General features: G+C 36.0%; 1 protein-coding gene across 2 annotated transcripts; it reads left to right on the forward strand.

Annotated features, from left to right (window-relative positions):
• The first annotated feature begins 1,599 nt into the window (after nucleotides 1-1,599).
• On the forward strand, nucleotides 1,600-10,684 carry LOC149233588 (glutathione S-transferase L3-like). Of its 2 annotated transcripts, XM_089376775.1 has the most exons (6): nucleotides 1,600-2,041; nucleotides 2,144-2,209; nucleotides 2,325-2,385; nucleotides 2,513-2,596; nucleotides 3,482-3,636; nucleotides 9,819-10,684. In XM_089376775.1, exons 1-5 carry the CDS (start codon nucleotides 2,031-2,033, stop codon nucleotides 3,632-3,634), a joined length of 375 nt encoding a protein of 124 aa, XP_089232901.1. In that variant the 5' UTR covers nucleotides 1,600-2,030; the 3' UTR covers nucleotides 3,635-3,636; nucleotides 9,819-10,684. The 2 variants fall into 2 exon arrangements, with proteins under 2 accessions (XP_089232901.1, XP_089232900.1); XM_089376774.1 differs by lacking the exon at nucleotides 9,819-10,684 and having other exon boundaries at nucleotides 3,482-3,704.
• Nucleotides 10,685-12,644: the final 1,960 nt, after the last annotated feature.

Raw genomic sequence — 12,644 nt, forward strand, 5'->3', positions numbered from 1 at the left:
TAAGGGAGCCCCCTCTGGTTCAAGGGACAACTTGAACCTAAAGGTGGGTTGAGTTGGTTTCCTTGCGTAGTTTTTGTAGCCAAGGACTGCCTACGGGAAATGTGTACAACATTTGGCGTCGTTGCTGGGGAGTGAATTAATGGATATATTTTTCCCTCGAGAACGATAAAGATTAGATCTATTCCTTTCTGGTGAACAAGGAGTAGGCATTTATTATTGGTTGAATTTATTTCACCTGGTGATTCCACTGGGTAACCAATCCCACTGTTTCAAAATTTCAGTTGCCTTTATTGCCATGCAAGGTTCATTGATACCTACAATCAATAGTATATTTCTCTCCCTCTTAGCCATGGTCCTAAATCTAAAATGTCTACAGAGGAAGAAACTTTTAAAGCACACCTATGAGTATAAGTTTTCCATGGGATTTTATTTTCATATTGTATATATTCTTCAGATTTCTAGCCACTAACAACGTGGTTTTTCAATAAATCCACTCCGCACTTGGTTGCATTGGAAAGCAAATTACACCTAACAGTGTAAAGTTTTTCAGTTCAGTTAGATAGAGGGGTGGGTATTGAATAGATATTATGAGTTTCAGTGTGCAGTAGATCAACGTGTTGATTGTTTATGAGTGGTGTGATTTGAAAAATATATGTTAGATCAACTTATATTTTTAGTCTTTAGAAATTTTTAGTTTTCAGGTTTCAATCTAAAAGAGTATCTTAATTAGTTGCAGGTTGCAGTGTGTAGTAAAAGAGTATTCAAATGAAAAGAATTGATCCATGGGGATTGGTTATATTTCTACATAAGATGGTAGATCAATGGTTGATGGTTTTATGGTATGACTCCATGCCCAACACTAAAGGCAACTGGTTTACTAGTTCTCTGCATCCCATAAGGGGAAGCAGGCCCCATTGGAGCCGATGTTGTAACATATTTGGGTACATTGAAAATTACAAATTTTTAGTGGAATTTGGTAGTTGTTCCTGGACCATTCTTTTGAAACAATTATAAAATTGTTGTTTGTAAATGATGATATTTTAATAAAAAATTTAATAAATGTAAAATCTATAGAAATATTACATATATTTTTATTACGCCGTAAGGCGTTTCCTCTGAAGCGAACTCCCCTCCATGCTACCGTGTCTCGATGTGGGCCGTTAGATGGATTGTTAGACGATTAAATCATCTCCAGCCATCGGATCACTGCAACAGAGTCGTTCGCCCTGAGGTCTCAAGCGACACAGCGAAATTGGGTACTCAAGCGACACAGCGAAATTGGGTCGTTCGGCCTGAGGTCTCAAGCGACACAGCGAAATTTTATGGGTCAGCAGCGGTTTTTGATGTGCAAAGAAAACCTCTGAAGATGAAAATCAAGGCGTATATTTCTGATTTCAAGCTTGCATTTGAGCGTTTCTGTATACATGCTGGAGGGGGCAGTCTTGGATGGAGAAGAATATACCGTATCGGAATGATCTGCTTTGTATCTATTTCAATATGGATCTGTTAGGGGCATTTCCAGGGAAATTGTGGAAAAGAGTTTCATCCGGATTCGAACTCCAGACCTCCCAGATGATGCACATAATGTTTTTTTTACTGCAGGAGCTGTTGTTCAACGGCTGGAAGACTCAATCATGCCTTGGTTACTCGCTTACCCTTCTTGCTGTATTGCTTTTTTCTGTATTTCATGACTATATTGTCAATCTGCGGTCTCGTTTCAAGGGGATTTTCTGAGTGGTAAAGCTGCCTTGGACCTCAATGCTCCTCTGATTGGAAGAAACCTTAGAGCACTTGGATTTAGGGTCATGGAATCCGCCCTTTTTGGTCTGAATGCAGGGCTGGGATATTTGCTCATGTTGACAGTGATGTCTTTCAATGGGTTTATTGTAACTTTGTCAATATTCCATGGTAATAGGAAGCATAGAGATCTAAAGGAAACAATCATGTATGCAGTAAGGTCTCTCAGAACACTGCAGGGGGTGGTTTGAAAACGGCTATGATGATTACCAGAACACTGCAACCAGGTTAAGATGGCAGCACTGTAAGTCGATACATTGTTTGATTATATATTTAATTTATTATATCCAAACTTGTACCCGATTTACCAAAATATTTTCTGTGGCATCGTGTTGCTTGACTGCAGCTATGCAATTCCACCCGCTCTCACGTCCAAATCGGAGCCTCCTCCATTGTTTGATGGAACGACCAGGTGGGTAGCTAAATTTTTATCGTTACTGTATCTAAATCATCACTTTTTGTTCGAATGTGTATAGTATCATACTCTGTTTAGCGATTAAATACTGAAATTGATCTGGGGTTTGCAGATTGTATATCAGTGTGACATGCCCATATGCCCAGCGAGTTTGGAGTGCCAGGAACATCAAGGTTTTTATCATGTTGATCCCCTATTTTGTGTGGGTAGTTCTTCTACTGATATAAGATACCATTATGCAATGACTGAAACGATTGAAAAGAAAATGCAGGGTCTGAAACGATTGAAAATAAAATGCAGGGTCTTGGTGAGATTCAGATAGTTACGATTGATTTGCAAGACATGCCAGCATGGTACAAGGAGAAAGTTTATCCTCCGAACAAGGTTGGCACTTGTTTCTATGTTTATCTAATTTTATTTTACTTTTAGTTACTCAAGGGCAGTTGGATCCGCTATTTGGGTCATGGTTTAATTGCTATGTAATTAGGGCCTGTAGTGTAAAAACTTTGCTATTAGTTTCTTATCCTGATCCAAGTAGATGCAAAAGAGAAATTAGATGGGTTGGTCCTCGTTTTACCTTAGCTCAGGTAAAAGGGAACACGCTTGCACATTAACCAGCAGTCTAGCAACCTTTTGTTAATTGATAGAGTATTCTGTTTGGCTCAGTAGATTTGATCTATGACCAAGTAAATTGGGGTGGGGATCATAGGGTTATTGCATGAGCTGGATAAGGTTATTACCTTGCCAAATTTGGGGTCTGTCTTGCCACAAACCCAAATCTTTTATTATATGTGCATTGTGCTGGCTACAAATTAGTATGTTGTCAGATGTAACTTGAATTAATAAGTGATTTATGAGATAACACACTGTTGCTTAGGGTTCAGATGCAACTCCAAGCTTAAGATCCACACACTTCTCATTGTGTCCTGATAGGTTTGAAGCTTAGATTTCAAATGCTACTCCAAGTTTATGAGCCATCCTCTCACTGTTGCTTGAGAGGCTGCAATGAGTTTTTGATCATCACGGTTTTATCCTTTTACAATTTGGGCACGGAATAAGAAAGACCAACACAGATTTGGGATTGCTTTTAACATTCCTAGTCAGCTAGGAAGACCTATTGCTTGTGTGTTTTTGTGTGATCATCACTAATCTTTCAAGCAAGGAATGTGCAGAAATAGAAGTGCCAAATGTCAAATGTTACAAAAGGGCCAAATGTCTGCAAGATATAGAGCGGAACTTGCAAATAACTCGCTATTTTCAATTTTTCAGGTTCCTTCTCTTGAGCACAATGGCAAGGCCACAGGAGAGAGTCTGGATTTACTTGAGTATCTCGAGAACAATTTTGAAGGACCTAAACTTTTTCCCACGGTTTTGCAAGTGATGGTTCAACTGACTGAGCTAACCCTTCAGGGTTGGACATGATGGTATGCACTCATCCAAATGCATGTAATCTAATAAAACAATCTACTTTAATGAATGGATATTCACTCTACTCTGCTGAAAACAATCAATAGGATCACAAAGATCCAAGTATGGCTCAAGCAAAACATTTGGAATTGGGTAACCAACACTGTCAATCCACATAGGTGTAAAATGACAAATGTGTTGCTGGTGACAACATTACCAATGGAGGTGATTCAAGGTAAAAAGTTAAAAACACTCTTTCACCACTTGCCCATGACCACCTTCAATGACTTTTGTTTCTTTTTCAAACAATACATGATGCTGATCAGAAAATTTATGATAAAAGGTGAGAATTCCATCAAAGAGAAGTTAAGAGATCTTCGTTACCTCTTCTAAATCCTATTCACATGGAGATTCATCATACAGAGGACTATATTCAGAACTAGAAGCTAAAAGTAATTATATTCACATAGATGATGTCTACATATCATTCTTCACAAACACTCCCAAATCCGACCATGCATCTATTTTCTCTTTCTATGCCAATTGAAATAATAAACCTGTCACATACATCCATCATTTTTTCCAAGGTTTCCATCATAGCCTTCCTTGAAAATGTGATTTTTTTTTCAACCAGAACCAGAAGCTAAAAGTAATTATGTTCACATGGTTGGATGATGTCTACATATCATTCTTCACAAGCCAGTCCCAAACCTGACCATGCATTTATTTTCTCTTTCTATGCCAATTGAAATAATAAACTTGTCACATGCATCCATCTTTTATTCCAACATTTCCATCCTAGCCTTGCTTGAATATGTGTTCGTTTTTTCAACATTTTTTCCAAGCTAGGATTTCATACAAAAAATAAAAGATCAGTTGCACTCACTAAATCTCCCTTAATAATACAAATGTGAGACTAAGAATGTGTATGCAAGTTGATTTGAGTTGTTTCATGAAACAGTAAAACACGGCACTTGATTTGCTTGCCCCAAATTGAAATTATGGTGGTTTTCCCATTTCCTCAGCGATCTTGAAGCTGAAAAAGAATGGCAGCCTTCAAAAAATGCAACTCGTTGAACATCTCTCAGAATTATAACAAATAATATAGCATATTGTCGTCGCAGAATTTAACTTTCAAGTCGTGTTGGATTGCCTTCAATTTCGATAGTCTATCAAAAGTTATGAGATATGCAATATATAAAAAAATTCATGTCCTGAAATTAAAAATGTGCTCATCCAATTTGAAATTATCAGTAACTTCTTTCATTATACATCCCAAATAAAACATATGATATTATCAAGATTCAATACGAAGCTAAGAATATGGACTTCCAATGGGTAATTCAAACCTAGAATTTTCTTATGAAAAACAGCCAAAATTTTGAAATAATAGTCACGGCCGTAGTAGAAACATGCTTTTGGTATGGCTTTTAAACTGCCATGTCTTGATCATCTGATCTCCTATTTGGATAGGTTCTCTTTTTAAGTTTTTAAAACCATCTACAGTTTGAACTTTGAAGTACTTTCTGGAACCCAATCTTCCATAGGCGGCAATAACAGCACAAAATGATGAACAATTAGGCACAAACCCAGCTGCCCGGATGAAACTATTCGATGCCAAATGAAACGCCCAAACCGTTTGGGCAACCCTTTTGAATCAAGAATCAACGTCTAACATATAATCGTGTGGCTTACAAGATGACAGGTAGGCAGAGAGGGGAGTTGATCTCAAGCAAGCCTCTTCTAACTGTCCACTACACCTAACTAATCTGACCAGTTTTTATATTCTATTATAAATTCGTATTCTTATTAATAAAAAAAAAGATATATAAAGTGCAAGATAAAACCGATTAATCCAAACAAACACATCAATCACGGTTGTGTTTAATATTTACTGCCAGAGAAGATTTCCTTTAGAGATCTAAGTTACCTGTGCCGATTTGATACTTGTAACAGAGAACTGATCAATCGGTTTTGAGTCCTGACAATTGCTCTCTGTTTCTTCTTCCTCTGTAGCTTTGCCCGATTTACTTGAGTATCTCGAGAACAATTTTGAAGGACCTAAACTTTTTCCCACGGTTTTGCAAGTGATCTTTCTCCAATTTAATGACGTCTCTTTCATAACCTGAATGAATATTGAATCATCCTTATCAATCATGGTGTAAAAATCTTCCAATGACACTGACTAGTTATGTCATGATTTGATTTTCTTGACATGTGAACATTGCTAAGGCCACAATAACCCTGTTGTGTTTTTCTTGTTCTTTGCTATTTTAATGATTTCCTGGTCCTTAATTGCTTGAGCACTTTGTGCCAATTTCGTTTTATTCACTTTGTAAGGACTGACTTCTTTTTCATTAGATGATGTGGAATTAGATATTTGATGGCAAGCTTTTGAACTTATCAAATCTGAAAATTAAGAGTATGGAAATACTGACTTGCTCTCGGGGGCTCAATAGAGGACATAGAAAGCAGGATGCATGGTTGGGGTCACGAATTTGGATTCGTCTCTCTTTTTTGAGGAGCTTCCATGTCTGATACCAAAGTAAGCCCAATGGCAAGGTAGAGTTTGATGGTTATTAGTTAGTAGGATGACCATCAATAATTTTCACCATTTTCTCATTCTTAGGGCTAGAAGTGAAAAGCAGCCACCTTACTCTAAGATCTTTTTCCATAGCATTAAGTTGTGAGTGTTTTAAGAGTTTCCTGGAATTGGAATTGGGATACCTTTCTTGATTTTCTTCAACTATTCACTAGTCTTTCTTTTCTTGTGAATTTGAGGATGAGTTTTATGAGGTTTCTACGATGGATTCTAATTCACTGGATATAGTATGTTTCTCTCCGTATTAAACCATCACTGGGTATAGCACACTAGGCTGGGATTTATAGATATATTTTAAGATGCATTACCTTGCTCAAATTACCATGTTTCTTGCTAAAGTTTCCCTATATTGAAAAAATTGGGTCACTGCACAATTTCCCATATAATCCAGCTTCTTCAAAAGAACTTGGGTCTTAAACTACAATATTTCTTGTAAGGTTACACATTGGCATATTGTAATAAGATATTGAAAAAAAGGTTCAAATCCTTCCTACTGACTCACTTTTTGGTGTACTATCTCATATGCTTGTTCAGCATCTTCGTCCTTATGTCTTGTGATCCTTATTACTTGGTCTGCAAGCTCGTTGAGATAGTTGTGCACATGGTTAGCGCTGCACTGTCCAAACTGCCATACTTTTCAAGGCCAGAATCTTCCTGGTGACTCCACCGGCTCCAGTCATTCTCGTTTTATCTCTTTCTGAAATTCGATGGTCCAATCCACCAAGCTTTAATCGATGACCGTCTGATGTACGTCACTTACCAGCTTGCATGAACCATAGTTATGAAAACTGTTCAGTTCTGATTCAGACCAATTTTGCCCCTAAACTGGTTTGGAGCTGTGTTTTCCAACTTTACTGGATGACGCTGATCCATGGGAATTTATGTATTTTTCGGTTGCCCAATGTTTTAATCTACTTTTTTGGTAAGTACAGTTTATTTTGTGATTTTGGAAATTTTGGTTCTTGACCTGTGTGGTTCTGATAACTTTGGCAATAATGTTTTGACATGCACATTAAATCCTTTCACTTCACAATCTGACCTTTTAAAATTCAGCTGTAAAGTTTTTCTAAAGAGCACATCTTAAACATTTTGGAGAAGTCGTGTATCATATTTTGTCCCAATAAATTTTTATTGTTAAATAAACATAGGTTTGAAGTCTATTTTGCAAGTGCATTACTAATTAATAAAGGATCATAGTTCCAAACTTACACACATCAACTGGGAAATAGTGTGCAGCTCCATTTTAACAATAATCAATCTCTCGTATTTACACTATATAACCATGCCTTACCTTTCACTATCTAAGGATGGCTTGTCCAAACTATTAGATTATGTGGCCAATACTTTTCATTAACATTACATTTGTTTCTTAAATCTTATTTAGATCTTCATTTCAAAATATAATTTAATGTCAATGTTATCACTTTAATGTGATGTATTAATCCTATAATTGCTTTTTGATAGGATAAGTCTCACCACGAAATTATGAATTTTTTTCAGGTGATATGGTTGTCTCACTAATATTTTAATAATTTATTTTTCATATATATATATATATATATTGTCAAAATGGTGTCTTCTTAAATATAAAAAGGGTGAGTGATACTTAAATGTTTCCTTTCCTTTTCATTCAATGTTTTTTGGTAGGATAAGTCTCATCACAGAACTATCTTTTTTTCAGCTGATATGATTGTCTCACTAATATTTCAATAAATATTTTCTTATTACCTTTTTGTGGTCAAATAGTGTGTTCATAAATATAAGAAGGTTGAGTGATACTTAAATATTTCCTTCCCTTTTCATTTGATGCTTGGAATCAAACTTGTCTTGCACACTATTTAACCACCTTATATAGATGGTGCACTTGAGAAATACAACTTGTATTCACTTTCTAAAGGTCTGCATAAAATTCTTAAGTCATTCTCTTCTAATTTCTCTAAATATCAACTACGTGTCATAGACTAATGGAAAAATTACTTAATCCTTTTTATCATATAAAAAAAAATTCAAACACACTTTTAATCTTTCATCCAAGAAAAATATTTAGTGAGAAAGGGTTATCTACCACTTTTTTCATAGAGTCCTCTGCGATTATTAAACAAGGGTAGCTACAAAGTAGCAAGTACCTATTTAAAGTTCTTAAATTTTAAGTTTCAAGAATTCAAATTGCTAGAATTTAAGTTGTGAGAATTTAGTGTAATATTGGTTTTTTGTAAGAGAATTGTTCAAAGTTGCTAGAGTTTTAAGTTGTGAAAATTTTGTGTGGTTTTGGGTTTTCCATGTTATTAAATTTTGTCAAAAGGAATTAAATTTAAATTTGTGAGAATTATGTGTGGTATTGGGATTTTGTGTTTTTCAATTTTGTAAAAATGAAAATAAAGACTAGGTATATCAGTGATCAAGAAAGGTTATAATATCACAGACATTGAGTCTAGCAGCCACAAGGAACCTTCCATATTGTCTTTCTTTATGTGAACCTTCTATATAGGCATATTATGTGCAACAAATTTCAGACCAATTTCACTCATGCATAGGGGTGAGACACTATATTTCCATAGTCGTTGTTACAGAGGTCATGGGGAGATGTTATTACTTTAATTTCTTTAAAAACTATGTTGAGTAGCCTTCCAAGTTGCTAAGTAGATTCACAAGTGGTTTATGATGTAAAACATTTGTGGAAGATCTTATTAATTTAATTTCTTTAATAACTATGTTGAGTAGCCTTCCAAGTTGCTAAGCAAATTCACAAGTGGTTTATGATATAAAACCTAATTTCAAATGAAGAGCAACCCATCTCAAAGATACTTGTTCAAATCCTCAATGTAGCTTGTGTCAAACTCTTATACTTGTTTCCATCTTCCAAATGGCTATTTGATTATTTAATTCCAAACAAAAGTATCTTATGAACTGCAATGTCCATCTTCACAAAAGCACATACAGTAAATTATAGCTGTAGGTTATGATATCTTTATTGTGTGCATATGGATCCCTAAGTATTTTCAGTTGAAAAGCAAATCTACATACTAATTCTCCATGGCTTAACAAAGATGTTTCTTCAAATGTATATAGCTTAGGGAAACCTAGTATTTAAAAACTACTTAACTAAAATCTTTCCCTCGCCTCTGGTGAAACTGTCATTGAAATTTGTTGTTCAATACTGGAAAACTAAGAGGCATTGCTTGGTTATTTAAACCACAAGGAGAACTGACACATATGGTGGAAATGCGGATCAAAGTGGAAGAATGATACACTGCCTTGCAAATGCTTTCAGCATTAACTACTTGTGTGCTGATTAATTCTTTAAAGTTTCTTCAGTTTTTCAGCTCAGAGTTCATGTTTGCTCTGTTTTACCAATTTTTTTAGCTTTGGGCTTTTGAAAAGTTGCACCTCAGGATCTATGTTTGCTCATTACCAATCCATTAGCTTTGTTACTGATTTCTGTAAGGAGATGCTAACTTTTGTCACCTGTTACTACCGAGATCTACCTCTAAGCCACAGGCCAAAGTGGCCCATCATTTTCTTTTCTACGTTAATATAAGCTGGGGTTTTGATGATTGTAATAACTTTTGTTTCTCTTCTGTGGGACATTTTGTGCAGGAGTTCAAATGGTGTATATAAATAGAAAGATGCAGAAAGTGACAGTCATGGGATATGTGAAGCTGAACAATGTACTGAAGAAAGTGAAACGCACTGGGAAGCATGCACAACTGTGGCCATACGTGCCATACAGCTCGGTTACCCAACCTTTCTCTACTCAGAATTATGACAAGAAAGCCCCTGCCGGGTTTGTGAGGAAAGAGAGCTTCAACACCAGTTCTGTCTCCAACAACCAAGATGATCAGTATGCTACTAACATGTTTGGTGAAGAATTTATGCTATTCTCTTGTAATCTATAGGCCCCCAAAGCTCCTCATAGATGAGAATATTTGCAGGATGTTAATATTGTTGTAAGTTTGAAGTAGATGTGGAATGACTAACTTTTGTGCTGCTTCTCATCTTCAACAACAAGAGTTTCTGTGGTGAATGAAGGGCTTACATCCTGTAAGTAGAATCCATGTCCTGCCTTGTGAAGCAGCTCTCCATTGTGATAGCGATCTTTGTAATGTTTCTGGTAAATCCTTTAGAATGCTATTTCATTCTGTAATATGATGGGATTCACTCTACAAGATTAGGGGATTCACTCTACAGAGTCCATGTCATGCCTTGTGAATCAGCTCTCCACTTATGTTTATTTTCTCTGTAATGACCCTAGTAAATCCTATAGAATGAGATTTCATTCTGTAATATGATGGGATTTCACTCTACAAGATTGGTTTCAGTTTTACTTGTATTGTGGTATATGAAATTTCTCAGTTTTACTTGTAATAGGATGGGATTTAATTCTGTAATATGATGGGATTTCCCTCTGCAATATTAGCTACTAAATTTTACTTGTATGGAAAGATTACTACTTTCTTTGTTCAATATTTTATTTTAATTTTATTCATTTCAGTCTATTATATTATATTTTATTATAATTTTGTTCATTTCAGTCTATGATATTTTATTCATCCTATCACATTGTTTTTCGAAATTATAAAAGTAAAGGCAGCTTCTTGTCTGTCAAACTGACATCACACCTATTGAGGGCATTTCTGTGCATGCTGGCCTTCAGATAAGGATTTTGCAGCATAGGGTCAAAACTTTGTAGATGACAAGTATCGCCTTTTGCACATCATAGATCCTACTCTTCGACCAGATGTTGAAGGAAGGGAAGAAATCTCAGTGTCTGTGGGGATTGCATTGAATTGTGCTTCTGCTTCCCCTCAAAAGAGACCATCAATGATGAAGGTATTGCATTTTCTAGAAAAAATGCCATCATCCACAACCGATTAACCAATTCTTTCTTCCTATGTAGCATCCTTGCTTTGACATAAGTTGGACAGAGATGAGGACTTACACCCACATTCCATATTCAACAACTCTACTTAGACATTGACATAACTCATATAGACATCTCTATGATTGGGACTCAGCAACAGACAAACTCTGCTGTCAACTCAGCTGCTTATGAAATGGCCAAAGTCTTCTTAAGAATTTCAATATTTCTACAGTTGAGAATTGTAGCAAAGCTCAGGGATCAAACTTAACTCCATGCTTATGAGGCATCCACATTCTCACAGTTTACTTGCAGCTCATTCTCAGTTTTAATGGGAAGGTGATATATGGTGTATTATTGTTGCAGTGGCAGGGGATGGATTTTATCCATTTACTGGAGGAAAAAAATACCTGGTCACAATGTGTCTGTTTGATTTAGAGTGGTAATTTTTTGTTTCAATAGCTATCAAATGCTGGAGGAAGGCTTATCATTGCAACTGATGGTGTTTGGGATGCATTGAGCTCTGAGAAGGCTGCAAATTGCTGCCGAGGCTTGCCAGCATAACTTGCTGCAAAACAAATTGTTAAGGTACAAACACTGTTGACAAGGATAAGCGACCAATGTCACCATCTTTAAGTTTATATTCTATCATAGCCTAACCGTTTTAACTGTAGGAGGCTTTGAGGATAAGAGGACTTAGGGACGACACTACATGCATTGTAGTGGATTTGATCCCACCTAAGAAATCCGCACCACCAGCTCCAGTTAAGAAGGAAGGCAAATTTAAGAATTCTTTTCAGAAGGAAATCTACTGATTCATCGTCTAAGTCAGTTGAAAAGCAGCAAAATATAGACATTGTCCAGGAAATCTTTGAGGAAGGGTCAACAATGCTCGCTGAAAGGTAGATAGCCATTTCCAGCTTAGCATCCTTGCAGTAGATTATGTTTTGTAAACACAGACTTATCATTTAAAATTGCAAAGGGAGTAGCCAGAGGCCTGGCTTATTTACATGAAAGGAAGTTTGTTCATGGAAATATTAAGCCAAGCAACATCCTTCTAGGCTTTGACATGGAGCCATACATAGCAGGTTTTGGGCTAGAAAAGCTACTGGACACTGCCAATGTCAAGTATAGTAGCTCTGCTATCCACCTAAGGAACCTTGAAGGTATATTTTCAGGGAGCAAACGATGAGAGGTTGTATCCTCCATGGTCACTCTAGAAATCCTTATAAACCCATGTAAATATGGTCTTTGATTAATATAAAACCTTAAGTTACAAAATCTCTTTCTCTCTCTCTCTCTCTCTATATATATATATATGTATGTCTTATTGATAACCAAATATGTATATATTATTTAGACATATAAGGTATCATCTTCACATTGGATACTTTGGAGAAAGGCAATCTTGAGTACCATGATTAAATAAAGAAACACGGAAACACATAAGATATCATCTTCACATTGGATACTTTGGAGAAAGGCAATCTTGAGTACCACGATCAAATAAAGAAACACCGGACTACGGGAGAAGTGAGTGTTAATTTTTAAAATTTTGATATAAA

Source organism: Pinus tabuliformis, chromosome J (assembly GCF_031772625.1).
Source record: "Pinus tabuliformis cultivar Carrire ecotype Pingquan chromosome J, CPIR1, whole genome shotgun sequence".
NCBI lineage: Eukaryota > Viridiplantae > Streptophyta > Pinopsida > Pinales > Pinaceae > Pinus > Pinus tabuliformis.